This window comes from Ictalurus furcatus, chromosome 23 (assembly GCF_023375685.1).
Source record: "Ictalurus furcatus strain D&B chromosome 23, Billie_1.0, whole genome shotgun sequence".
NCBI lineage: Eukaryota > Metazoa > Chordata > Actinopteri > Siluriformes > Ictaluridae > Ictalurus > Ictalurus furcatus.
Genome location: NC_071277.1, coordinates 11,949,810 through 11,977,107, shown reverse-complemented (window position 1 = coordinate 11,977,107; position 27,298 = coordinate 11,949,810). Strand labels below are relative to the sequence as shown.

At 43.6% G+C, this 27,298-nt stretch overlaps 1 protein-coding gene across 4 annotated transcripts in view; it reads left to right on the top strand.

Moving 5' to 3' along the window:
* Positions 1-26,911, top strand: part of atp6v0a1b (ATPase H+ transporting V0 subunit a1b) — a 115,452-nt gene extending 88,541 nt beyond the window's left edge. For 2 of the 4 annotated variants that reach the window (XM_053611265.1, XM_053611266.1), the window contains 4 exons: positions 578-772; positions 22,114-22,231; positions 22,344-22,515; positions 26,706-26,911. In XM_053611265.1, coding sequence (XP_053467240.1) covers positions 578-772; positions 22,114-22,231; positions 22,344-22,515; positions 26,706-26,799 — 579 coding nt within the window. In that variant the 3' untranslated portion in view covers positions 26,800-26,911. The remainder of the gene's footprint in view (positions 1-577; positions 773-22,113; positions 22,232-22,343; positions 22,516-26,705) is intronic. The other 2 variants (XM_053611268.1, XM_053611269.1) reach the window with 2 other exon arrangements.
* The last annotated feature ends 387 nt before the right edge of the window (positions 26,912-27,298 follow it).

The following is a 27,298-nucleotide window of genomic DNA, read 5'->3' as shown; positions in this document are numbered from 1 at the left end:
ATGAGGTGTTTAAATACTAAATGTAATCAAAGGGGATAACACAGAACAGCTGAGACACATTAGGAAACAACCAATGACATTACAGGGGTGGATAAAAGACAGAAACCAAAACAAACACACGTGAAACAGTAAACAAAGTAAATGTCAAAATCCCAGAAGTGCACACTGTCGTGCTTCGGGCTGCTGAGCATGCTGCTCGCTCTGCCACTCAGTGAAAGGGAAATCTCTGACACTAACAGAAAGTCCTGAGAGAGAATAACCAGTCATCAGTCCATGATCTGAAGCTATGAGGTCAAATGTACAACAATAGACAAACATAGCGCAAATCAGCAAATACTTTTTCACAGCACTGTAAAAAAAAAAGAAAAGAACACCAAGCCAAAACCCCCCCAAAAAAAGATAAAAAAAAGGAAAAAAGAACCCCACAGAACTCCCCCAGAAGTGAACTGGTCATATAAAATACTCAGTACTATGGAAGGGTTAGCTATCCTATACACAGGCACACCAATTCACACACACCAAAAAGAGCATGTGGCATGCTGTGAGCCATTCAGACTTTGTTGGGTTTTGTATTTAGTCCCAGATGAGGGAGGCAAGCCCTGCTCAGAAAGTAGAAACTTTAGAGCAAGCAGGCACCAGCTCATCCACCGGACTCACTCAACAGGGCACACAGAAGTTTGGGGGAGTCCGGGTCGGGAATGGACCCACTGAGGATGAAGCTGAGATCATTGAGCACGACCAGCTATCCCAGCATTCTGATGACGCAGATGAGGTGGGTGGAACTTGTGGCTGCTGCTGAGTCGTAATAATGACTGAACTGGTGTACCATAAGCAACTGTAGAGATAAAATTGCCATATTAGAGGCAGTATTTAGTGATATTTTTGGAAGCTCTACAGATTGATCCAGAATTTTTAGCACAATTAAGGAAAATATGCAAAATATCTTGGACCACTCCATACTACAGAGCATTTCAACCTCAGTGATATTCTTAGATTAATGGTTTGTCCTTTTCACATGAGACAACAGCTTTTCAACAAGTCTTAACCTCCTGGCAGACACAACTAGGTTTAAAATATCCTGGTACTTAGCCTTCCAAGAATTCCTGATGTCATCAATCTTAACAAGGGCCTTTGGACCAATAATTGCAAAATAACCCCAATACAATGATACAGTCAATTATCCACCACCATATTTACAGTTTAGCATACACTCTTATTCAGAGTGATTTTGTGAAAAGTGCTTTGTAGTATCTATCAAAAACACATTCTTATGCTAGTTTACTAGGTTATAAACTAAGAATACCATCAAGCAAAATATAATATTTTACAGAGGGAATTCTTGTATGAATCTCCCATTTATTGCCAAACATGGTGATGGTGTGCATGGAAAATAAATTTGAATTAGGTCTTATAGGGGCACGGCACGTTCTAACTGCCCCCTGCTGTAGCCTTCACTATTTGAGGTACCAACAAGACAGTAAGGCATTACTATAATCTAACCTAGAGGTAACAAAAGCATAGATTTTCTGCATCGTGTAGTGACATTATATTTCTTATCTTAACAATATTTCTGAGATGAAAGAAGGCTATTTTAGTAATATTATCTACATGAGCTTCAAATGAAAGACTGGAGTCCATAATCACACCAAGGTCTTTTACTGCTGCACATGATGAAACAGAAAGGCCATCCAGAGTTACTGTGTAATCAGAACGCTTACTTCTAGCTAGTGGTCCTAGTCCAAGTACTTATGTCTTCTCAGAATTAAGTAAAAGGAAGTTAATAAGCATCCAGTCTCTAATGTCCTTTATACATTCATCAACTTTATTAAGCTGATGTCTGTAATCTGGCTTTGCTGAAACATACAACCATGTGTCATCTGCATAACAATGGAAGCTAATACCATGTTTACGAATAATTTTACCAAAAGGTAAAAAAAACAGAGATGTGGGCCTAAAGCAGAGCCTTTCGCAACACCAAACGTTATTTCAGCATGCGAGGAGTCATCATTTATATCTACAAACTGATAACAATCAGTCAAATAAGAAATAACATTTTCTAGTCTATCAATGAGAATAGTATGATCAGTGGTATCAAAAGCTGCACTAAGGTCAAGCAAGACATGCAAGGAGACACAACAATGATCAGAGGCCTGTAGTAGGTCATTTAGCACTTTAACCAGTGCTGTTTCTGTGCTATGATGTGGCCTAAATCCTGTCTGATAGAATTCATGAATGTTATTCCAATGTAGGTATGAGCAGCTGCTTTGCTACAACCTTTTCTAAGATCTTAGAGATAAAGCGGAGATTTGATATTGGTGTATAGTTGAACAAGCTAATCATTGATCTGATATTGTTATATTATTATCTGCAGAGTTAGTTATAAGACTGCAACAACAGAGTGAGGAGTTTTATAGGACAATTAGGGAACTATAATTTTGAGAAGAAAAATTAAACTTCCTGTTATTCTGGATCAGGGCATTTTCCTTCATAACTAGTGGAGTTTTCTGTTTGCAAGTTTCCTTCCAAGTAGGGCTGTGATGGTGGCCATGACCTGCGGTAGTTTCACATCACATGCCATGTTAATGTTTCTGCTTGATTGGGCACTAAGACAAGTACAAAGTACAACATTTTGTATATTATAAGTGTAATAATAATAACAGTTGAAATATTAATTGGTAATAATAGCCTACCATATAGCAGGAGATTTTATGTTAATATACAAATTACGTAATCATAATCAAATGCCTTATATGCTATTGTCTGTTAGTTTGGTTTGTTTGAGCATGGCAAAATCCAGTTAGGTGAAGTCTGCAATTTCACTTCAGGTTCTGCCACTGTGATGGATCTTGTTGGGAAACCAAATGTTATATTGGTGATCTGGGAACATTTTGGATTTGTGCCTAATGGGAGTGGTGAACCAATAAATTTGGATGAAGCCATATGTTGGCTTTATGGAAAAAAAAAGAAGTGTTAAACAGGCAAACACTAGCCTACAAATCTCAGGTGCCATTTCCAGGCATGTCACCCACCCGCGTTTTATAAAGTTTTATAGGCTTGTAGTATACTACACTTGTAAAAGAAATTCGTCAGAGAAAGGTGTGATTGTGTTCCCTTTCAAAGGGAACTCCACTTTTCTGTTTAGCATAACACTATGGGGGAGCGCCCTCGCGCACGACTGGCATCTGAAGCTTGTGTAAAATCATGCCTATTTATAGGCCTGCCGTGATCAGATGACGTGGCAATTAAGCGCCACGTGATATATATGGCACCTGTGAACCGCGCTATCAGCCTTATTATCTTCAGCGAGACTGCATGTCAGTTGTTTGTGTAAAGAAACAAAAAGATGCTTCATTTCCTCTCTATCTTTTCTCAAAATCTCTGGACTTTTCTATCCCTTTAAAAAAAAGAGAAGAAAAAAAAGGAATGAGCGAGAGAGAAAAATATGAGTGAGAGAATTCAGGAAGCGTGTTATGCCTTGCTCCTGTTTCATCACGGGGAGTAGTGCACACTTTCTGTGTGAAGTGTCTAAATGTGGAGTATGCGACGGCAGCCCTCGAGAGCCCTGATCACGCATTGCCCATGACTCGCTCTCTTCTCGGAAGCTGAAGCGAGTTGGGTTTCAGAGGCTCGCGGATCTGGGCCGGCCACTGCTGAGGCAGCTAGCCGTCTCAGGTCCGGGGGATCTCTTATGGATCCGGAAGAGGAGCCGGAGACATGCGCTGCTCTGCCTCTTGCACTGTCTTCCGGGTCCGGCTCTCCGCTGGATTTTGAAGCTTGCATCATGACTCCTCCTTCTGCTATGGAAAGTCAAAAAAAAACACACACACACAACAAATAATAGTAATAATTCCTCTCTGACTCAGAGGAGCCAGAAGGATGTGCTAAAAACTGAGAGCAGGATATAAAGAGCTGCTTTAAGTGATTACTAAGGCTGGATGAGGTTTTTTCTCCCCATTGAAAGTAAATCCCTCACACTGCAGAAAACTCCCCTTTCTTCCAGAAGTCCATGACAAAATATCAGGCTTCTGGGAGACAACCATGCATAAGTCGTATTTATTATAACCCACAATGTAGAATTATTCATCCATTGTGGGGAATGAACGGCATGGCTATTTAGCTATGCTGAAGGTGGAGGAGGCACTTGCGAGCTACCTCTCTCCATCGACGGCAGGTATTTTAGGGGGGCCGGCTTTGCCATCCAAGTCACTGTGTAAGGCCACCGTGGCATTGGTGGGCAAGGCCTATGCAGTAGAAGTCTTGCTTGTGGGTCACTGCAGACAATGACAGTGTTGCAGGCCTACCAAGCAGACCTGCTGAGTGAGCTTGACATATGGCGGCATTCAGCCAGTTCCTTCCCTGTAGTGTCGAGTTCATGGAGCCCGGGCCAGCACTAGTGCGAGGGAGACACAGAAGGCGAGTATGGCAGCTCGCCAACCCCCGCAGACAGCCAGGGGTGGCCACAGTCGCGGCCTGCTACTAGGCCTGATCTGAGAATGGTCATAAAGGCCAAGCAGACAAAGAGGAGCGGTCCTGAGGGGCCGTGGAGGGACGTATCAGGGGACATGAGGTTGTTAGGGCAGTTAGCCCGAAGTGCTACTGTAGGGCCTCCCCTAGCCAAGGTGGTCCCCAAGTTTTCAGTGTTCTCTGGTCAGCGAGATGTCACAGGGTAACGAAAATCTGATGCTTTCCCTCCCATAGAATGTGGAATAGTTAACGTCACTAAAAGACCGTCTGGCAGTGTGGAAACTACTGCCAAATGTGTCTCCATGGGTTCTGTCTACCATAGAAAAGGGTTACTGGGTCCAGTTTAGAGCGCGACCCCCCCGGGTTCAGAGGTGTGCTCACCACAGTAGTCAGCACAGTCCAGAGCCCAATGTTAGCAGAGGAAGTAAGATCCCTCTTGGACAAAGGGGCCGTAGAACATGTACCCCATTCCCTGAGGGAGGGAGATGTTTACAGCCGTTATTTCCTGGTCCGCAAAAAATAGAGGAGTACGCGGCCAATTTTAGATCTGCGTCATCTGAACTGTATTCTTTGGACATACAGGTTCAAGATGCTGACGCCCAAACTTATCGTTCCACAGATTCAGTTTGAGGACTGGTTTGTGATGATAGATCTAAAAGGTGCATTTTTCCACATAGAAGTATCGTTAGCTTTATCCCCTCGCACTTTCACAAAGTGCATGGGTGTCATTCTGGCTCCATTGTGACTCCAGGGCATCCATGTACTAAACTACTTGGACGACTGGTTAATTCTAGCACGATCCAGGGAACTGGCGGTTCAACGTCGATATGTTGCTCTCGCCCACATGAAGAGCTTAGGGCTCATGTTGAACCTCAGAAAAGTATGCTTTCCCCAGTGCAGTGGACAACTTTTCTAGGGGTTATAAGGATTCTACTATGATGAGGGCATTTCTATCCCCAACATGAATCGGGTCAATCCTATCAACATTGAGCAAGATAAAGCTGGATCTTGGCATCCCCTCCAGTCTATATGGGAGACTATTGGAGCCTATGGCGGCAGCAGCCAACGTCATACCATTGGGCCTATTGCACGGGAGACCATTTCAGTGGTGGCTGAGAAGTTGGGGGTTTTGTCCAAGGACGAAACCTCTGAAAGTAATCAGTGTCACGTGGCGATACCTACATGCTCTGAGAATTTGAGCGTCCCCGGTTTCTAGCCTTGGGTAAGACTCTAGGGGTGTCTCCTTAGCACAAGATGGTAATGACAGACAGCTCCCTCACAGGCTGGAGCGCGGTCTTAGACTGCTGTCTCTGGAGCGGCCCTCATCTGGAGCGGCATATAAATTGCCTAGAAATGTGGGCCATATTTCTAGCATTGAAATTCCTTCTTCCTCAATTGAGAGGTCAACCTGTGTTTACAGACAACACAGCGGTGGTCTCATATATTGACCACCAGGGAGGATTATGTCCACGCCCCCTGTTCAGGCAGGCACAACTAATTCTTCTCTGAGCAGAGGGAACGTTTTGTCAGTGAGTTTAATGTACATTCTGGGCAACTGGAATGGGGCAGACATCTGTTTGAGGCAGGGGCTGAGGCCCAGGAATTGGAGGCTCCATCCACAAGTGGTGGAGTCCATATGGCGGAGGTTTGGCCAAGCGGGACTGCATGTGTTCGCCTCTGAGGAGACAACACACTGCCTGCTGTGGTTTGCCCTCACTCCTCATGTGGCTGAGGTCACATTTGTACGTTTTTCCCCCTATCGCTCTGCTCCCACAAGTTCTAGCGAGAGTTCGCCAAGACAGTCTACATCTGCTGCTAGTAGCACCTTATTGGCCAGCTCGAATATGGTTCTCAGAGATAATAGCCCTTCTAGATGGCACTCCTTGGGAGATTCCCATCCGCAGGGATCCACTGTAGACCCAGTGAACTGCGCAATAGCAGGGTGGACTCCTTCTACAATCAGGGTTTACGTGGCTGCCATTTAGGTCAGCCACGCACCTGTTGTTGGAGCCTCTGTGGGGCAACATCCTCTCACTTCGAGGTTTATGCGTGATGTTAGGTGGCTGAGGCCCATCTGCAGGCCGCGCATACCTTCCTGGGAGCGTCTGTGGTCCTGGAAGGTCTGTTAGGTGCCCCATTTGAGCCCTTAGAGTCAGCCTCTGAGAAGCCTCTGACTCTAAAGGTAGCTCTTCTGCTGGCCCTGACACCTCTCAAGCGAGTAGGAGATCTACAAGCTCTCTCAGTTGCCCCTTCCTGCCTTGACTTTTTTACACCGGATTTGCCAAGGCCTTCCTGTATCCAAGGCCAGATTCCAAAGGTGCCTACATCTGCTGCCCAGCCTGTGGTGTTGCAGGCTTTCTGTCCTCCTCTGTTCCTCACACCAGAACAAGAGAGAATGCACCTGCTGTGTCCAGGAAGGGCTCTCTGTACTTAGGTCCACCGCTTCAGCCAGTGGCGTAAGTCGGAGCAGCCGCTGGTCTGCTTGACGGCGACAGTAGAGGTGATGCTGTGTCAAAGCAGCGCATCTCTAATTGGATAGTGGAAGCAATCTCTATCGCTTATGAGGCGCGCGGTCTCGCTACGCCTCCGTGCATAAGGGCTCATTCCACTAGAGGGGTTGCCTCCTTGAACGCTTTGTCCAAAGGGGTATCCTTACAGGATGTGTGTGCTGCTGCAGTGTGGTCTACACCACACAGGTTCATTCAATATTACAGCCTGGATATTCATTCCACCCCGGGCTCAAGTGTCTTGCAGTGACTCTCGGGCTTGGGTCTTTTTGAACAGGCCGTACCCTCGGTATGATGGATTGGGTATTCTTGTTCCTATAGTGTTATGCTAAACGCAATGTGGAGTTCCCTTTGAAAGGGAACGTCTGGGTTACGCATGTAACCCTGTTCCCCAGCAACAGCTGCACAGGTCAGACATTAATTTCGACACGAAAGGGGTTCTTTGGTCTGTCAGGATGTCTTTCGGGATCCCACACGGCTGAACAGGAGCACCAGTTCCTTAGCGATGTTGCGGGAGGTGACTTTACATAGCGGCACCACCTCGGGGTACCTGGTGGCGTAGTCCACGATGACCAGTATGTATTCATGACCCCGGGCGGATTTTGGGAGCGACCTGACAAGGTCCATGTCGATCTTCTCGAAGGGGATGCCTATGATGGGAAGTGGGATAAGGGGCACTGGTGGGGTTTCCTTGGGGACGTGTGTTGGTACTGGGGGCATTGTTGGCAGAAGGTCCAGACCTCTGCATCCATCCCTGGCCAGACAAGAGGTCCTTCAGTTTTTCCAGGGTGTTTCGTGCCCCCAGGTGGGCCCCAAGCGGATGGGCATGGGCCAGGTGCATCAAGGTTTGGGTCCTTGTCTTGGGGACTACCAAGAGATCCACGATTCCCCTCTGTGGCTGGTCTGGTGGTAAAGCAGGCCTCCCCTGACTAGAAAGTAGGCGGCAGGGAGCCTCTGGTCCACCCCTTCGATCTGATGCACCTGGGCTCGGCAATGCTTCAGGCGGTCGTCCTCCTTCTGCTCCCACCCGAAGTTCCCCTGCCGGTTCACCTGTTGGAAGACAGACGACATTGGGTTAGGGTGTGTGTGCGGCTCACCTTCTGCCATGGTGTCCTCCTTGCCTCGAGCCATGTAGGCCTGCCGCACTCGTGCTTCCTGGGGGCGCTTTTGGTGGGTCCAGTGTGTGGAGGGCACACCCTGCCGGCCAGGATTTCTGGGCCTTCTTTGGCGTCCCCCGGTCCGGCTCTGCTGGCATTTGGGCCGGCATGGCAGGACCCTTCTAGGCAGTCTAGGGGTTTGCTGTCCATTCCTGCCGAGCTCCAGGGTGGTCAAGGTGAGTTCCAGGGCGGTTTTCAGCTCCTTGGGCATTCCGGGAGCCTGCATCCCCATGGCCTGGCGTTCTGTGGGCGGTGGAGTTCTTAGGAACCGATCCATGGCCACCTTCTCTGACACCTTGGTGGCGGTGTACTGGTCTGGTTGAAGCCACCTCTTGGTGATGCACAGGAGGGTGTCCATCTGTCCGCGTGGCTTGGCTCCAGGCCTGTAGCTCCATTGGTGGAACTCCACCGCTGCCTGGTGGGGGGTTCGCCCACACCATGCTAGGATCTCCCTCTCTACTTCCCCATAGTCTGCTGCTTCCTCTGGAGAGAGGGCGTAGTACACTGAGCGCTTCTCCGGAGAGCAGCGGACTGAGGATGGGTGGCCACTCTTCGGTGTCCCAGTCCTCTTGGTGGGTGACCCGTTCTAAGGCCTCTAGGTAGGCATTGATGTCGTCCTCCGTGGTCAGGCGGGGAAGAAGGTGCCGGGCTTCTTGGCCGGTGTCAGGGAGAGGTGTGGCGGCCGCAGGGGTCATTGTTCTCTGGGCCAGAAGCTCCCGGGTTGCGACCTGCAGGCTTTGGACGAGCTGCTGCATCACAACCTGCTGCTGGAGGCTGGTCTCCATTAGGTGCTGCAGCATGGGATCCAGTTTTTTCCTCCCCGATGTGGCTGTTGTGTTTTTTTTTTGTTGTTTTTTTTTAAATTGGTGGGTCTGTGCTCATACCCACATCCTCCACCAGTGTAGCGAGCCTAGACAGCGGTGGGCTGAGCATGGACACAGAAGAGGCCGTTTCTGAGGTAAACATGCAGAGTTTGTTTTAGTTCAGTGAGGGTGTGGGGTGCAAAGGAGGTGCAGTGGGGTGAAGTGCTCGGGCGCCGGTGTCATCCACGAGGCTGCCGGGGCCGTGCTGGGGGCTTTCTGAGCAGCTGAGATCCCGTTCTGCAGTCAGACAGCACCGCGGGTGCAGCCAGGGGGTGAAATCCTCCTTTCCCTCTGAACTCTCTGCAAGAGACACAAAACAGATTATCATGCATACCTCGGGGGCCCTCTCTCCCTTTGCTAGCGGAGGATGGCCCTTTTATACTCTCCCGTTTGCTGCTGGATGGTGGAGAGTTGCCGCGCTGATCATCAGCCGCCAGCTGTGTGCATGTCGGCGGGCACGCCCCACAGCCATCCGCTCTCTGGCTATCCAAAACATTGGTGGTGCTGAAGCGGAGCTGTCTCTTCAGCACCATAGCAGCAGTCGCGGGAGGAGCGCTCTTTCCCTTTTGTGCGCCAGCCGCCAGCCTGTCGCCACTGTGTGTGTGTGTGTGTGTTTGTGTATATATATATATATATATATACACATATATATACACACACACACACACAGTATCTCACAAAAGTGAGTACACCCCTCACATTTTTGTAAATATTTGATTATGTCTTTTAATGTGACAACACTGAAGAAATAACACTTTGCTACAATGTAAAGTAGTGAGTGTACAGCTTGTATATCAGTGTAAATTTGCTGTACCCTCAAAATAACTCAACACACAGCTATTAATGTCTAAACCACTGGCAACAAAAGTGAGTACCTAGCTTCGACCTGGGACAGGAACTTGGTGTGAGCCGAGCCTGGGTTGGCCAACTCTTGACCTGGGACAGTAATGGATCTAGGGAGGTCATCTCTTCGACCTGGGACAGGAACTTGGCATGAGCAGAGCTGGGGTTGGCCGTCTCTTCAATCTGGGACAGAAACATGACTTGGGAGGTCACCTCGTTGACCTCTAGCAGGAACTTGACCTGATGCTGGAGTTCTGGAGCTGAGACCCCTCATGGGTCTCAGGCTGAAACTCTGGGGCTGAGGTCGCCACACTGACCTCTGGCTGAAGCTCTGGAGCTGAGACCTCCTCATGGGTCTCAGGCTGAAACTCTGGGGTTGAGGTCACTGGTTGAGGCCTCTGGCTGGAGCTCTGAGGTCACCATGTTGACCTCTGGCTGGAGCTCAGCATGTGAGACCTTATCGTGGGTCTCAAGCTGGAGCTCTGAGGTCACCACGTTGATCTTGGGCTGGAGCTCAGCATGCAAGACCGCTTCGTGGGTCTCAAGCTAGAACTCTGAGGTCACCACATTAACCTCTGGCTGGAGCTCAGTATGCGAGACCTCCTCGTGGGTCTCAAGCTGGAGCTCTGAGGTTGCCACATTGACCTCGGGCTGTAGTTCCGCAGGGGCTTTCTTGTGTACCTGTCTGTGCTTACGCCAGCTGCTCTTGAAGCATTCCTTTGAGCAAAAAAATGATTCCTGAAGACCTAGTTTCTTACATGTGGGACATTGTAGCGGAGTCTCTTTCCAGCAGCGCTCAGTCATGCATCTCGGAGGAACCTCCCCCACGTTGGCAGGAACCTGAAGTGGAGCTGTGGAGGCTGCCCTGTCAGTCCCCTCATAATAGATGTGGAATGGCAGGTCAGCCTTGTTTGCCACATTGACTCCCCTCAACATTTGTTACATAAACTGAGTACTTTTCTCCAGTCCCCGGGATCCCATGGCTGTTAGACGGTGCGCCCACTGGTGGGTTGGGCCATAAAACTGGGACACCATGAACCTTATCCATTGCCTCTTGCTGGGCTTGGTGTCCGTTAGACTCAAGAAATATGTCTCTTAGTCAACCAGAAAATAGTCAGGGTAGCCAAAAAACCCATCAAACCGATCTGGGAGAGTCGCGAAAGTCTCTTGCGGAAACTGGATCGAATCCAAGGCGGTCCCAATCCAAATTGATTGTGTTGCGTGCTTGATACGTGCCTCGAAGTTTCAGTGTCATATGTAACCTAACTAGCACAAATAATAATAAGGGCATTTTGAAGGGAAAGAACTTTTAGGGACAGACACAATACCCTAGCTTTTCATGATGACCATCAAAGATATAGATTTTCAGCAGATGGTATAGTTTATCTAGTTCTGCTTCTTGAGCCACCCATAAAAAAATTTGACATGCAGAAGCCATGCTTTTACTGTACTGCAAGGAGTATGCATTGCTTTCTGGACCTTTCTGAGTGGTAGCCTACATATTTTTATGTGGTGGCATTATCGCACCTGTCCTAAAATATTTTCATAAATTGATTTTTAAAAAATATATTTAATTAAAACAATTTACACTTATATTAAATTAAATTACATGAAATATGTTGGTTATAAGTTTTCAATCTGTTTATTGTCATTTTGAGCCTATAAAAGTAAACTTACACATTTACACAATCAGCAATGCTCCTGAGCTTTGGCAGCCACAACAGTGTTGCTTTTCACAGTTACTGTAGGTTTAAATTCCTCATATTTCCACATAATTTCTTGCTCTTTAAATGGAAGCATGCTCACCGGCTTTTTTCCATCTTGAACGCTATTGGCTGTTTTCTGGCTTTGATGTGCATGTGCATGCTGCAAACCTTGATTTAGGGTAAAAACCTTGGTTGACTGAGAAAGTTGATAACCAGCATCATGAAAGCTTTTAACCTTAATTAACCCAAGTTGGATTTGTTTGGTTTGTTCAACTTGCTTCTTGAAAAAGCTCTCTGGTTGTCAAGCTTTTGTTGTTTCCGTGTTTGTGTGTTGCTGTGTGTTTAGCTTTGTATCTCTAGTTCAGGTTTTTGGTCCTTGTTTTCAGTGTTTTTGTTGTTTTGTTTGTGCCGTTCACTAATAAATCTACACTTGCATCCACCACTCCCGACTCCTCGTTCCTGACCATCCCTAACACTGAAATTTTTTTCTATGGTGTTGACAGTGAAATATGTTAAAATAATACTGTATGTTGATAAGACAAGTAAAAATAAGATAATCTTGTATGTGCTCATATATTTGTTTCCCTCCCCTCTCTCTATCTATCTATATGTATTTCTATCTACCTATCCACCTCGTGTGTGTATGTGTGTGTGTGTGTGTATATATATATATGTGTATATATATATATATATATATATGTATATATATATATATATATATATATATATATATATATATATAGATATATAGATAGATAGATAGATAGATAGATAGATAATGTATGTATGTATGTATGTATGTATATGTGTGACATTCTGGAATACAACCAAGCCGGATTTAATAAAGCAGTCTCATGCAGATCTTTGCTCTAGAGCAGAGCATGGAATTCACGTGCTCTCTCTCATACACACATTCCTTTCCCGTCTCTCTCTCTCTCTCTCTCTCTCACACACACACACACAACTCTTTTGTCTGTCCCTATTTTAGAATTAGTTTCATAGAAAAGAATATACACCAATTAATTATGCATTTTAGAAAATGCTTAAACATGTTGCCTTGTGGTGGTTATTACTTCGATATTGCAAGAAGCCAAATTATTAACTAATTATTATTCTTAGCTAAAATTGAGGTTTTAATCATTTTGACTCGTATAAAGGTTGGTCATTTTAATTTCTAATTAAAATTGTAAACTTAAAAGTGGATTCAACTAATGAGACTGATCATTTTGAAAATTATTAGTTGTTTTTTTTTTGGGTTTTTTTTGCTGTTATGTACCTTGAATTTCCAATGCTTACTGTATAAACAGAACAATTTCCCCTACAGCAGATTTAAGTACATTGTGTTTTAAATATACTCTATATAATGTATAAAAATACTGTGTATATATAACTATATGATCTGCTCAGATTCAGCCAAATGTTTAGATCATTAGATGCTGCTTCACAGTGTAGATGGATAATAACCTGAAGCATTCTTTGAAATCAACCCAATACATTTTTAAGGCAAAGAAGTAGAATGTTCTGCAATGGCCAAGTCAGTCACCTGATCTGAATCCAATTTAGCATGCATTTTACTTGCTGAAGGCAAAATGACCCAAGAACAAGCAGGAACTATATACAGCTGCAGCTGATGAAACCCAGCATCTGGTGATATCTATGGGTTCCAGACAGTCACCGACTGCAACAGATATGCAACCAAGTACCAAAAATGAAAGTTTAACTTATGATTGTTAGTATATACACTAACATAGATGTTCTAGAATTATACAGTTTTTTGGCAAACTAATAGGGTCTTCATGTTTTTGAGACTTAACAATGGGCTATGTCTTGTGTTAAATCATCTGTATTAACTCTCTCTATTAATATCTGTATTAAACCTCTCTTGTTTGTTGACTTTGACACAGATACAGAACTGCTAGAAAATTTGTGAACCCTTTACAATTGCCTGTATTTCTGCATAAATTTGACCTGAAATGTGATCAGACCTTCATCTATGTTCTAAAACTATATACAGAAAAGCCAATTAAAGAAAAGATACAAACACACACACACACACACACACACACGTAATGTATGCAGATGTGTGTGTGTATGCGCTTTCATGGATATCAAACAATTGCAAACATAACACAGGTTTATTTAAAAAAAAATCTCCCCTATGAATTGATATGAGAAAAATATATTTTAAGTATATTCCCATTGATATTTTTAAAAAAAAAAAAAAAGTTTGTACATCTGGCAGACAAGGAACAGGAAATTGTTCAATCATGACTTCCTGTTTCACAGGGGTATAAATATGAGGTAACACATAGGCCAAATTTCCTTAATCACTCATAACAATGGGTAAGTCCAAGGAATATAGCTGTGATGTGTGGCAAAAGATTGTTCCAAAAAAAATTGGGAAGTGGCTATAAGAAAATAGCAAAAGCATTGAAAAATGCGAATTTCCATGATCAGGGCAATAATTAAGTAGTTCTACTCAACTGAAAATGTTATGAATCAACCTGGAAGAGGATATGTGCCTATATTGTCTCAATGCATTGTGAAGAGGATGGTTAGAGTTGCCAAAAAATCCAAGGATTGAAGCTGGAGAATTGCAGAATTTAGTTGCGTCTTGGGGTCAGAAAGTCACATTTTGAATGACTTTTTTTTGCCTCTGATACTGTTCTGATCTCTCAACCCTAGACTGTTGTTCATGCTGTATATTGACTTATGTTTTGGATTTGTCTGCCTTCCTAATAAATTGCCCTTTTATCTGCACTAATATCCAGCTCCAAGTCTGTATCATAACAAATTACTTCAGCAGGAGGATACAGCATGCAGCAGGAGAATTCCGACAAACCATTATGGTGCATGGACAGCTACTGGGAGAGCAGCAGCAGTGTCTGGAAGAATTGGACATCAATCTTCATCTCCTGTCTCAAACCATCACTGCCAGAACTGCGCCTGGTGTTCCAGCTCCTGAAACTCCTGGTTCCACCTTCCGAGCACCTGTGCCAATACCGGAGAAATTTCCCGGCAAGTCAATCCATCATTATGTAAGGGATTTCTTTTGCAATGTTCCTTATATGTCGTCTGTCATGGAGGTATGTCTGTCACTGAAAGAATTGCATGCTCCATGAACTTGCTCATGGACAAAATGTTAAAGTGGGCTACTGCTGTATGGCAGCTTGGAGGCGAGCCGACAGCTTCCTATACTCAGTTCACCACTATGTTACGCTGAGCTTTCAACCACTTGCCTGAGAACAAGGAGGTGGGTGAACGCCTTCTCACACTACGCCAAGGTAGTTTCTGAGTTTGCTCTAGAATTTCACACCATTGCAGTTGGGAGTGGATGGAACGATGCTGCCCTTAAAGCCGTGTATAACCAGTGTCTTACCACTCATGCATTTACCATGCTAGTTATTGGGCGGCTCTGGCTCAGGTGGTAGAGCGGGTTGTCTACTAATCGTAGGGTTGGCGGTGCTGGCTCAAATTTAGCCTATTACCCAAAGACACTTAAAATTCAACATAGAAGCAAATACTCACATCTGTGAACCCAGTTGGAGATAGAAAAAAAGACACCAGCCGTGAGTGAGAAGAAGCAAGGGTCCAGATTTATTGGTTCCATTCCACCACACGAGATTTGATTCCCAGCCCACATGACTCCACATGCCGAAGAGTCGTTGAGCAAGACACTGAACCCCAAGTTACTCCCGATGGTAAGTTAGCGCCTTGCATGGCAACTCTGCTACCATTGGTGTGTGAGTGTGTGTGTGAATGGGTGAATGAGAGTGTAAAGCGCTTTGGATAAAAGCGCTATATAAGTGCGCCATTTACCATTTAATTATAGAACACTCAGATACTCCCCTTGTATTCAAAACACTATTTGACTCCGGGGTGGCAGGCGGCTTCATAGACAAGGAGACTGTTCGTCAGCTTGGCTCCCCACGGAACCACTGCCCATCAGGATCCAAGCCATCGATGGAGGACCCATCAGAGAGGGCCTGATCACCCACCGCACTAAACTGTTACATCTCCAAGTCAGCGCCTTCCATTATGAGTACATCCAGCAGTGGTGTTGGATGTTGTAGGTGATGGTGTTGTAGGTGAACACCAGCCAGTGTTCACCTAACCCCCGAGTATCAGGACCTGAGGGAGGTCTTCAGCATGATAAAGGCCAGTGGCCTCCCTCCATATCGACCTACTTTCTGGCATGACTCCACCCCATGGTCGGATTTACCCCTTATCAGTTGTGGAACAGAAAGCTATGCATTGACTATCAGGGGTTCAACCAGTTTTGGGTGAAGTACCCATATCCCCTCCCAATAGTTCCCTCAGCCCTGAAACAGCTGAGAACAGCCAAATACTTCACCAATTTGGACCTCTGCAATGCATATGATCTGGTACGGATATGGGAGGGACGAGCGCTTCAGTACTGCCACCGGCCACTATGCATATCTTGTCAAGCCATATGGGCTTTCTAGCATCCCCTCAGTCTTCCAGTGTCTAATAAAAGGTGCTGAGAGACATGCTGGGACAATTTGTGATTGCATACATCGATGTCATTCTCGTTTATTCCCCTACATACGAGACCTATGTTAACTACATATGCCAAGTTCTGAAAAAGCTTCTGGACCATCAGCTGTACGTAAAGGGGGAGAAGTGTGAGTTCCAGCAGTGCACCATCTCTTTTCGGGGCTACGTTATCAGTCCCGAAGGGGCATCTATGGATGAGACCAAGGTAGCGGCAGTAGTGCAGTGGCCCACTCTGTCAAGGAGTTTCAACGTTTCCTTTGCTTTGCCAATTTCTATCAGTGCTTCATTCGGGGCTTCAGTACCATTGCTCTCCTGCTCATGTCCCTCCTACAAGTAGGCCTCAGAAGTGTGAATTGGAATCCTGATGCTGAACGAGCCTCGTCCCAGTTGAAAGCAGCCTTCACCACAGCCCCCATCCTCAAGCACCCTGATCCCTCTTGACCCTTTACAGTCAAGGTGGATGCCTCAGAGACCAGAGTGGGGGCCATCCTATCTCAGCATTTCAGGGAGAGACCCAAGCTCCATCCAGTAGCATTCTTCTCCAAGAAACCACAGCCAAACGGAACTACAATGTGGGTGATTGTGAGCTACTGGCCATTACATTGGCATTGGAGGGGAAGAATACCCATTTAGTGTATTCATGGACCATAAGAACCTGGAGTACCTATGCACGGCCAAGCGTCTGAATCCCAGACAAGCCCACTGGTCATTGTTCTTTGCAAAGTTCAATTTTACCCTCTCCTACAGACCAGGTTCTAAGAATGTCAAAGCTGATGCGCTGTCTCTCATGTACTCTGCCAATCCCCAATCCAGTCAGATGGAGCTGATCCTGCCCCCTTCATGTATGGTGGGGGCCATCCAGTGGCAGTTGGATCACATCCTGGCCCGAGTTCCTCGCCACCAAGTACCTACTGCTTGTCCTCTGAACAAACTCTTTGTCCCGTGCTCATTACGTACCCAGTATGTCACATGGGCTCACACTTCCACTGGCATGGGCCACCCAGGGATTCAGCACACCAACCACTTGCTGAGGGTCAGGTACTGGTGGCCACACATGTTCAGAGATATACATCAAATAGTGACCTCATGCACCATATGTGCCTAGGCCAAAGTTCCCAGAACCCTGCTAGCAGGTAAACTAATGTTGTTGCCCACACCCCAGTGCTCCTGGTCACACATAGTACTGGACTTCATCACAGACCTATCTAGCTCCTCTGGTAACATCTTGGTAGTCATAGACTGGTTTTCCAAGTCAATGCGCCTCACAGTTGACTCCCTTTCACTGCGCACTGGGTTATCGGCCACCCCTGTTTCCATGGAACACCACTCCCACCGACTCGCCTGTGGTGGGTGAATGGTGCCATCATAGCAAGCAGGTGTGGGGAAACACACAAAGATTGCAACGAGTGGCTCAAGCCTCCTTCCTCTGTTAGGTTAAAATGCAACACAGACTCCATTTCCCAGCATACACCGTGGCCTACAAACACAGCTGCCCCGGACTCCACTTCCCACAACACATTCACACTCCCACGCACACAGTCACCGGACATTTAATGACAAACACCTGTTCTAAATTACACACTCATCACTGTGCACTATATAAACCTCCTTTTGTCTCAGTCTTACCGTGAAGTAATAGTGCAGTTTCCTTCGTGTTCTGTCATTACCAAGCTGTTTATTTTTTTCTTTGCTCCCTATATTTGATCTTTGCCTTTGCCCATGTTTTGGATTATTGTTTTGCCTCTGATACTGTGTTTGCTGATTGCTCGACCCTGGACTGTAATTCATGCTGTATTTTGCCTAATGTTTTGGATTTGTCTGCCTTCCTAATAAACTTCCATTTTACTTGCATTTGCATCCTGCATTTATCCATCATGCATTTAAATGCATTTGCATTTGTATCATGACATAGGAGCAGACTCAGAGCTATTATCTTGACAAAGGGACATAGTACAAAGTATTGACTAAAAGGGTGCCAATAGTTGTTGCACACCTATATTTAACAAATATTTTTTATGATAAACCTGAGTTTTTGTTTGTAATTGTTTGATATCCATGAGAGCAGAGTATTTTTGTGAATTCTTTTAACAAAAGGTTAAATAATAGACAATTTTTCACAGCCTTTTTTGCTCATATTTACCAAGGGTGCCAATATTAGTGGAGGGCACTGTGTGTGTTTCTGATTACAAAACTGGTGGCTTCCTTGGATGAACTGCTCTTTTTAGGTCCTTTCACAATATTTCTATTAAGTTAAGGGCTGGACTTTGACTCGGCCATTCCAAAATGTTACATTTCTTATGCTTTTACAATTTCTTTGTAGACTTACAGTATCTCACAAAAGTGAGTACACCCCTCACATTTTTGTAAATATTTGATTATATCTTTTCATGTGACAACACTGAAGAAATGACACTTTGCTACAATCTAAAGTAGTGAGTGTACAGCTTGTATAACAGTGTACATTTGCTGTCCCCTCAAAATAACTCAACACACATCCACTAATGTCTAAACCGCTGGCAACAAAAGTGAGTACACCCCTAAATTAAAATGTCCAAATTGGGCCCAAAGTGTCAATATTTTGTGTGGCCACCATTATTTTCCAGCACTGCCTTAACCCTCTTGGGCATGGAGTTCACCAGGGCTTCACAGGTTGCCACTGGAGTCCTCTTCCACTCCTCCATGATGACACCACGTAGCAGGTGGATGTTAGAGATCTTGTGCTCCTCCACCTTCCATTTGACGATGCCCCACAGATGCTCAATAGGGTTTAGGTCTGGAGACATGCTTGGCCTGGAGACATCACCTTCATCCTCAGCTTCTTTTGCAAGGCAGTGGTCGTCTTGGAGTTGTGTTTGGGGTCGTTATCATGCTGGAATACTGCATACTGATCATGCTCTGCTTCAGTATGTCACAGTACATGTTGGCATTCATGGTTCCCTCAATGAACTGTAGCTCCCCAGTGCCAGCAGCACTCATGCAGCCCCAGACCATGACACTCCCACCACCATGATTGACTGTAGGCAAGACACACTTGTCTTTGTACTCCTCACCTGGTTGCCGCCACACACGCTTGACACCATCTGAACCAAATAAGTTTATCTTGGTCTCATCAGACCACAGGACATGGTTCCAGTAATCCATGTCCTTAGTTTGCTTGTCTTCAGCAAACTGTTTGCGGGCTTTCTTGTGCATCATCTTTAGACAAGGCTTCCTTCTGGGACGACAGCCATGCAGACCAATTTGATGCAGTGTGCGGCGTATGGTCTGAGCACTGACAGGCTGACCCCCCCACCCCTTCAACCTCTGCAGCAATGCTGGCAGCACTCATATGTCTATTTCCCAAAGACAACCTCTGGATATGACGCTGAGCACGTGCACTCAACTTCTTTGGTCGACCATGGCGAGGCCTGTTCTGAGTGGAACCTGTCCTGTTAAACCATTGTATGGTCTTGGCCACCATGCTGCAGGGTCTTGGCAATCTTCTTATAGCCTAGCCCATCTTTATGTAGAGCAACAGTTATTTTTTTCAGATCCTCAGAGAGTTCTTTGCCATGAGGTACCATGTTGAACTTCCAGTGACCAGTATGAGGGAGTGTGAGAGCATTGACACCAAATTTAACACACCTGCTCCCCATTCACACCTGAGACTTTGTAACACTAACAAGTCACATGACACCGGGGAGGGGAAATGGCTAATTGGGCCCAATTTGGACATTTTCACTTAGGGGTGTACTCACTTTTGTTGCCAGCAGTTTAGACATTAATGGCTGTGTGTTGAGTTATTTTGAGGGGAAAGCACTGTTACACAAGCTGTACACTCACTACTTTACATTGTAGCAAAATGTCATTTCTTCAGTGTTATCACATGAAAAGATATAATCAAATATTTACAAAAATCTTAGGGGTGTACTCACTTTTGTGAGATAGTGTATTTGTGTGCTTGGGGTTGTTGTCTTGTTGCTTGACCCACTTGCGATTAAGCTTCAGTTCATGGACAGATACCCTGACATTCTTCTGTAAAACTTGCTTTCTGAGGTCTTCCGCAATCTCCTTTGATCAAGGCATGGCACACTACCATGAACCTGTTTGGTGAAGACCAGACTTTGATCATGAAGACCCAAGCTTATGTTCTTGAAACATGGGAGGGCCAGTTAAACTCGTGCCTGATTGCCATGCCCTTGATTGAAACACCTAACTTCAATTACCCATTTAAATTAACTCATAATCCTCGAGGTTCACAGTTTTCCCAGCAAAGAAATGGAAAAAATTGTGGCATTTGTTTAGATGGATTGTCTTTATCTAGTTTTAGGATGTGGATGAAGATCTGATCACATTTCAGAACAAATTTATTCAGAAATACAGAAAATTGTAAAGGCTTCACAAACTTCATAGCAGAACTGTATGTGTACCACCTGGAGGGTGTTCTTGATCTGATCAACTGTTGTGAAGGGGTTTTTCTTAAACAGGGACAGAATTCTTCTCTTGTTTTCTGTGGTCTTTTGGATCTTTGAGGTTCCTGAGCTCATCAGTGCATTCTTTCTTTTTAAGAAAGTACCAAATAGGTGATTTGGCTTTTGGTTTTTCAGGCAAATGCCACAATTAAATCAACTATAAACCTTTTATCTGCTTACTTGTTAGCAAAATAATAAGGGAATAACACACATCTGGCCATGGAGCAGCTGAGCAGCCAATTGACCATTTATTTTTGGTCCCTTAAAAAGGGTTGGAACCACCTTTAAAACTGATGAAATTCCTACACCATTCACCCGATTTGGATTTAAATACCCTCAAATTAAAGTTGAGTACTTTTAGTTTATATTCATTACTGAATTTCAGCTCCAATATACTGTGGTATACAGCTAATAAAACAAAAATGTTGTCATTCCCGCAATCCAGCATTCCTGTCTGCCCCACTGTAGCACCAGTTTTCATCATTAATAATAACTATCTAATGCAAACCCTTCATATTAATATTCTCATCTTTTACCAATCATGTGGCAGGAGTGCAATGCATAAAATTATGCAGATATAGGTCAAGAGCTCCACTTAATGTTCACCATCTGGTACCAACAATCATGCTATGGTTAAAGTCACAGAGAGAACTTTTTACCCCATTCTAATGTTTGATGTAAACATTAACTGAAACCTTTAACCTATATCTGCATGATTTTATGCATTGTGCTGCTGCCACATGATTGGTTATTGGATAACTGCATAACCTAACAGGTTTACAGGTGTTAAAGTGACCAGTGAGTGTTTCTTGGTTTTATATAAATAATGTAATGCATGCATAACGGACTATCCACAACCAATGGAGAAAAAGCACAAGTAAATAATAATAATAATAATAATAAAAAATCCTGGAGTAGACTTTCTAAACTACCTAATCACTTCCATTTCTGCTTCTGTTCAAGCACTCGGAAGAAGAACCGGTAAGTGTAAGTGTGTGTGTGTAATTTCTTGGTTGGCAATTTTGCATAATTGATGTGATGTGCATATGAAATATGATTTTAAAAAACTGTCTTGGTTAATCAGAGCAGAGATTATATACTATAGCCTAACTTTTTTTCACTCTAAAATACTACTTTACAGAAGTCTTATACTACATGGTGCATTAGATAATAAAAAGTGCATTGTGTTATTCACTTCTAAGGGAGGACTGCTTTGTTTAACTGGTTGCTGTGGGGGTTAGTTCAGGAAGGAGAGTGTTCACTTGTTATCTATGACAGCTCTATTGTTTTCAGAAGAAATGACTCATTGTAACTTACTCAGTGAGAGGATATGATGATGGAAAATTATGAGCAGGTCTAGCATGCTCACTTCTTGCATGCTCGATATTCTTTGAGTGTATTCTGCACATAATCTTTACAGAGTGGGGAGAGAATTAAAAAAAGGCAATTATGTTTTAATATTATTTTTGTCCAACCATAAACCACAGAGGTTTAGTACATTTTCTTTTTTTTACTGTCTATAAAAAGACCAAGGATTCTGGTATTAGTGAATCTGTATAGTACCTATCATTCCCAATAATGTGTCCTCCTCTTTCTCTCTGCAGTTTAACTTTGGGGATGTAGCAGTCCACCAGGCCATCCACACCATTGAATACTGTCTTGGTTGTATTTCTAACACTGCCTCCTACTTGCGTCTCTGGGCCCTTAGCCTGGCCCATGCACGTGAGTACTCACACAAACATGCACACACGCCTCATAAATGCAAGCATATATACAGGTATTCCTCTCTCTCTCTCTCTCTCTCTCTCTCTCTCTCTCTCTCTCTCTCTCTCAGAACTGTCGGAGGTGCTATGGGGAATGGTGATGCACATGGGCCTGGCCTCCACGAGTGGTGGTGGATTCTTTGGCTTGTCTGTTATTTTCCCAGCCTTTGCCACACTTACAGTGTGTATTCTGCTTGTTATGGAGGGCCTGTCTGCATTCCTACATGCTCTGCGACTGCACTGGTATTTCTCAAAATTCCAAAGCATAAGCACATAACCTTATGAATACATACTGCACATTAGGGTGTAGGGTTATGGCTAAAAACTGGGAAAACTGGTATAGTGTTCATTATTTTGCAGTCTAAAGCAGAATTAATTCCAAGATACTGCACAGAGTCTTCAGTTACAACCCCAATTAAAAAAAAAAGTTGGGACGCTGTGTAAAATGTAAATAAAAACAGAATGAAATGATTTGCAAATCTCAGAAACCCATGTTATTCACAATAGAACATAGAAAACATATCAAATGTTTAAACTGAGGAAATGTACCATTTTAAGAAAAAAGTTCATTTTGAATTTGATTGCAGCAACATGTCTCAAATGTTTGGACGGGGCAATAAAAGGCTGGAAAAGTAAGTGTTAATAAAAATAAACAGCTGGAGGTTAATTGGCAACAGGTCAGTAATATGATTGGGTATTAAACGAGTATCTTGGAGAGGAAGAGTCTTTCAGAAGTAAAGATGGGCAGAGATTCACCAATCTGCTAAAAAAAAAAAAAAACAACTGTGTCTACAATTTATGGAACAATTTCAGAATAATGTTCCTCAATTTCAAATTGTGAAGACTATGAATGTCATCATTTACAGTAAATCTCATTAAAAGATTCTGAGAATCTGGAGAAATCTCTGTGCTTAAGGGACAAGGGGGAAAATCAATATTTCATGCCCATGATCTTTGGGCCCATCACGTGGCCCTGCATTAAAAGCAGGCATAATTCTGTAATGGAAATCACTGCATGGGCTCAGAAACACTTCCATAACTCATTGTCTGTGAACACAGTTTGCAATGCCATCCACAAATGCTGGTTAAAGCTCTATTATGCAAAGAAGAAGCCATATGTGAATATGATCCTGAAACACTGCGGCCAAAGCTCATTTAAAATGGACTGAGGCAAAGTGGAAAACTGTTCTGTGGTCAGATGAATCAAAATTTTAAATTCTTTTTGGAAACCATGGATGCCAAGTCCTCTAAACTAAAGAAGACTAAAGAGGAGAGGGAGCATCTGGCTTTTTGTTAGCGCTCAGTTCAAAAGCCTGCATCTCTGATGGTATGGGGTGCATTAGTGCCTATGAAATGGGCAGCTTGCACATCTAGAAAGACACCATCAATGCTGAAAGGTATATTCAGGTTTTAGAGCAACAAATGCTTCCATCCAGATTCCATCCCATCTTTACTTCTGAGAGACTTGGCCTCTTGAAGATACTCCTTTTATACCAAATCATGTTACTGACCTGTGGCCAATTAACCTAATTAGTTGCAAAATGTTCCTCCAGCTGTTTCCTTTTAGTAACACTTACTTTTCCAGCCTTTTGTTGCCCCTCTCCCAACTTTTTTTTTAGATGTGTTGCTGCCATCAAATTCAAAATTACCTTATTTTTTTATTAAAATGATACATTTCCTCAGTTGAAACATTTTATATGTTTTCTATGTTCTATTGTGAATAACATATGGGTTTAGGAGATTTGCAAATCATTGCAATCTGTTTTAATTTACATTTTATACAGAATCCCAATTTTTGTGGAATAGGGTTTGTAGTTAAAGTTGTTCGGTTAGATATGTAATGCTGTGATGTAGTATAAGATCATAATGTTCTCACTCTGAGTGTTTGGGTAAACTTGCTTGGGTATAAGGCAACCTGGGCAGACCTGTTTTCCATCACCTTTCCTCCATAAGCAAAAGCACACAATATACAAATAAGCATCCATTAAAATTAAAAATATAGTATGACTATATGGAACACCAAATATATTTAACTAAATCATGTTTGTTTTGACTATGCTGACCTGCATACATAACTCATTAGATGTCACAATTATTGCAGAGTGGTAGAACATAGACATCCTGTACAGGTGTAACTGTTTGGGCTTATTTGCACCATTAAAGTAACTATTAGGAGGATTCCAGAAAAATATTACTAACTTTCCTCTTTGGGACATAGATTATCAGCTAGCCATGAACAGAACCACCGACAAAATCAGAAGCCTCTGGGGTAAAAAAATATACATACATATATACAGTATCTCACAAAAGTGAATACACCCCTCACATTTTTGTAAATATTTGATTATATCTTTTCATGTGACAACACTGAAGAAATGACACTGTGCTACAATGTAAAGTAGTGAGTGTACAGCTTGTGTAACAGTGTAAATTTGCTGTCCCCTCAAAATAACTCAACACACAGCCATTAATGTCTAAACCACTGGTAACAAAAGTGAGTACACCCCTAAGTGAAAATGTCCAAATTGGGCCCAATTAGCCATTTTCCCTCCCCGGTGTCACGTGACTTGTTAGTGTTACAAAGTCTCAGGTGTGAATGGGGAGCAGGTGTATTAAATTTGGTGTCATCGCTCTCACACTCCCTCATACTGGTCACTGGAATTTCAACAAGGCACCTCATGGCAAAGAACTCTCTGAGGATCTGAAAAAAAAAATTGTTGCTCTACATAAAGATGGCCTAGGCCATAAGAATATTGCCAAGACCCTGACACTGAGCTGCAGCACGGTAGCCAAGACTGTACAGTGGTTTAACAGGGCAGGTTCCACTCAGAACAGGCCTTGCCATGGTCAACCAAAGATGTTGAGTGCATGTGCTCAGCGTCATATCCATAGGTTGTCTTTGGGAAATAGACGTATAAGTGCTGCAAGCATTGCTGCAGAGGTTGAAGGGGTGGGGGGTCAGCCTGTCAGTGCTCAGACCATACGCCGCACACTGCATCAAATTGGTCTGCATGGCTGTTGTCCCAGAAGGAAGCCTCTTCTAAAGATGATGCACAAGAAAGCCCGCAAACAGTTTGCTGAAGACAAGCAGACTAAGGACATGGATTACTGGAACCATGTCCTGTGGTCTGATGAGACCAAGATAACCTTATTTGGTTCAGATGGTGTCAAGCGTGTGTGGCGGCAACCAGGTGAGGAGTACAAAGACAAGTGTATCTTGCCTACAGTCAAGCATGGTGGTGGGAGTGTCATGGTCTGGGGCTGCATGAGTGCTGCCGGCACTGGGGAGCTACAGTTCATTGAGGGAACCATAATTGCCAACATGTACTGTGACATACTGAAGCAGAGCATGATCAGTATGCAGTATTCCAGCATGACAACGACCCCAAACACACCTCCAAGATGACCACTGCCTTGCTAAAGAAGCTGATGGTGAAGGTGATGGACTGGCCAAGCATGTCTCCAGACCTAACCCCTATTGAGCATCTGTGGGGCATCCTCAAATGGAAGGTGGAGGAGTACAAGGTCTCTAACATCCACCAGCTCCGTGATGTCGTCATGGAGGAGTGGAAGAGGACTCCAGTGGCAACCTGTGAAGCTCTGGTGAACTCCATGCCCAAGAGGGTTAAGGCAGTGCTGGAAAATAATGGTGGCCACACAAAATATTGACACTTTGGTCCCAATTTGGGCATTTTCATTTAGGGGTGTACTCACTTTTGTTGCCAGCAGTTTAGACATTAATGGCTGTGTGTTGAGTTATTTTGAGGGGACAGCAAATTTACACTGTTATACAAGCTGTACACTCACTACTTTAGATTGTAGCAAAGTGTCATTTCTTCAGTGTTGTCACATGAAAAGATATAATCAAATATTTACAAAAATGTGAGGGGTGTACTCACTTTTCTGAGATAGAGATTATATATATATATATATATATATATATATATATATATATATATATATATATATATATATATATATATATATTATATATATAATAATAATAAAGATTCCTTTTCAATACTCACTCTTTCCAAAATATCTAGTCCTGTGTTATGATAATCTGTAGGTGCTCCTCTGATATATTTCATAATATATGTATAAAAAGTATATTTTGTGTGTGTGTGTGTGTGTGTGTGTAATCTCCAAAAATGGCTAATGATAGACTGCTCTTCTTTATAAGGACAGCATACTGAGACCACACAGAGCACTACATGCCCCTTTTTAAAATGGCTTTGCCAGAATGAGGCAAATATTCGTAGCTACTGTGTTCATAAACATTTAGCTTAGATTACTTGTTTAATTGGGCATAATGTGTGTGGGTTTTTTTTTTGTTGTTGTTTTTCCCCCTTTTTCCTCAGAATAAATTTGTCATGAAAACTAAGGTATTTTGAATCATTTGAGTTTTGTAACACCTGTTTGTCCTCATTCAGGGTGGAATTCCAGAACAAGTTCTACACAGGTCAGGGCTTCAAGTTTGTGCCCTTCTCATTTGACAGCATCCTGGAGGGCCGCTTCGAAGAGTAAAACCACTGTTCACACTCCCGACAGACTGCAAGCCTTCATAGCATTCCCTTTTGCATGGATTTGATCCTTATATTCCTATATCAAGAGAGCTTTTCTTGTGAATTGTGTGTAACCTTCGATTTTCCAAATGGCCACTAGAAAACTATTGTGTTGGGTATTTTATGTCATGTTCTTAGCAGATTTACATTAATTGTTTCTAGAAACATCAATGTTCAGTGTTTATCTAAGACCCTTGAGTAAAATATGTGCGATGTATGATATTATTAAGCACAGTGACAGCAGTAGATCTAATGTTGCTAATATTATGAACTACAATATTTTGACATCATATCTTGGGGCCATAATCAGACTCAGTGGTTTAAGTGCAAAAGTTCTTAAACATCTACATAGGGAAAGTTACTCATTTTCAGAGACAAGTGCTGCAACTGCTTTAAATCGATTTTCTGGGCTCCCTCTTCAAAATATTAAAATCATCTGCATGTAGTTCACACCTCTGAGC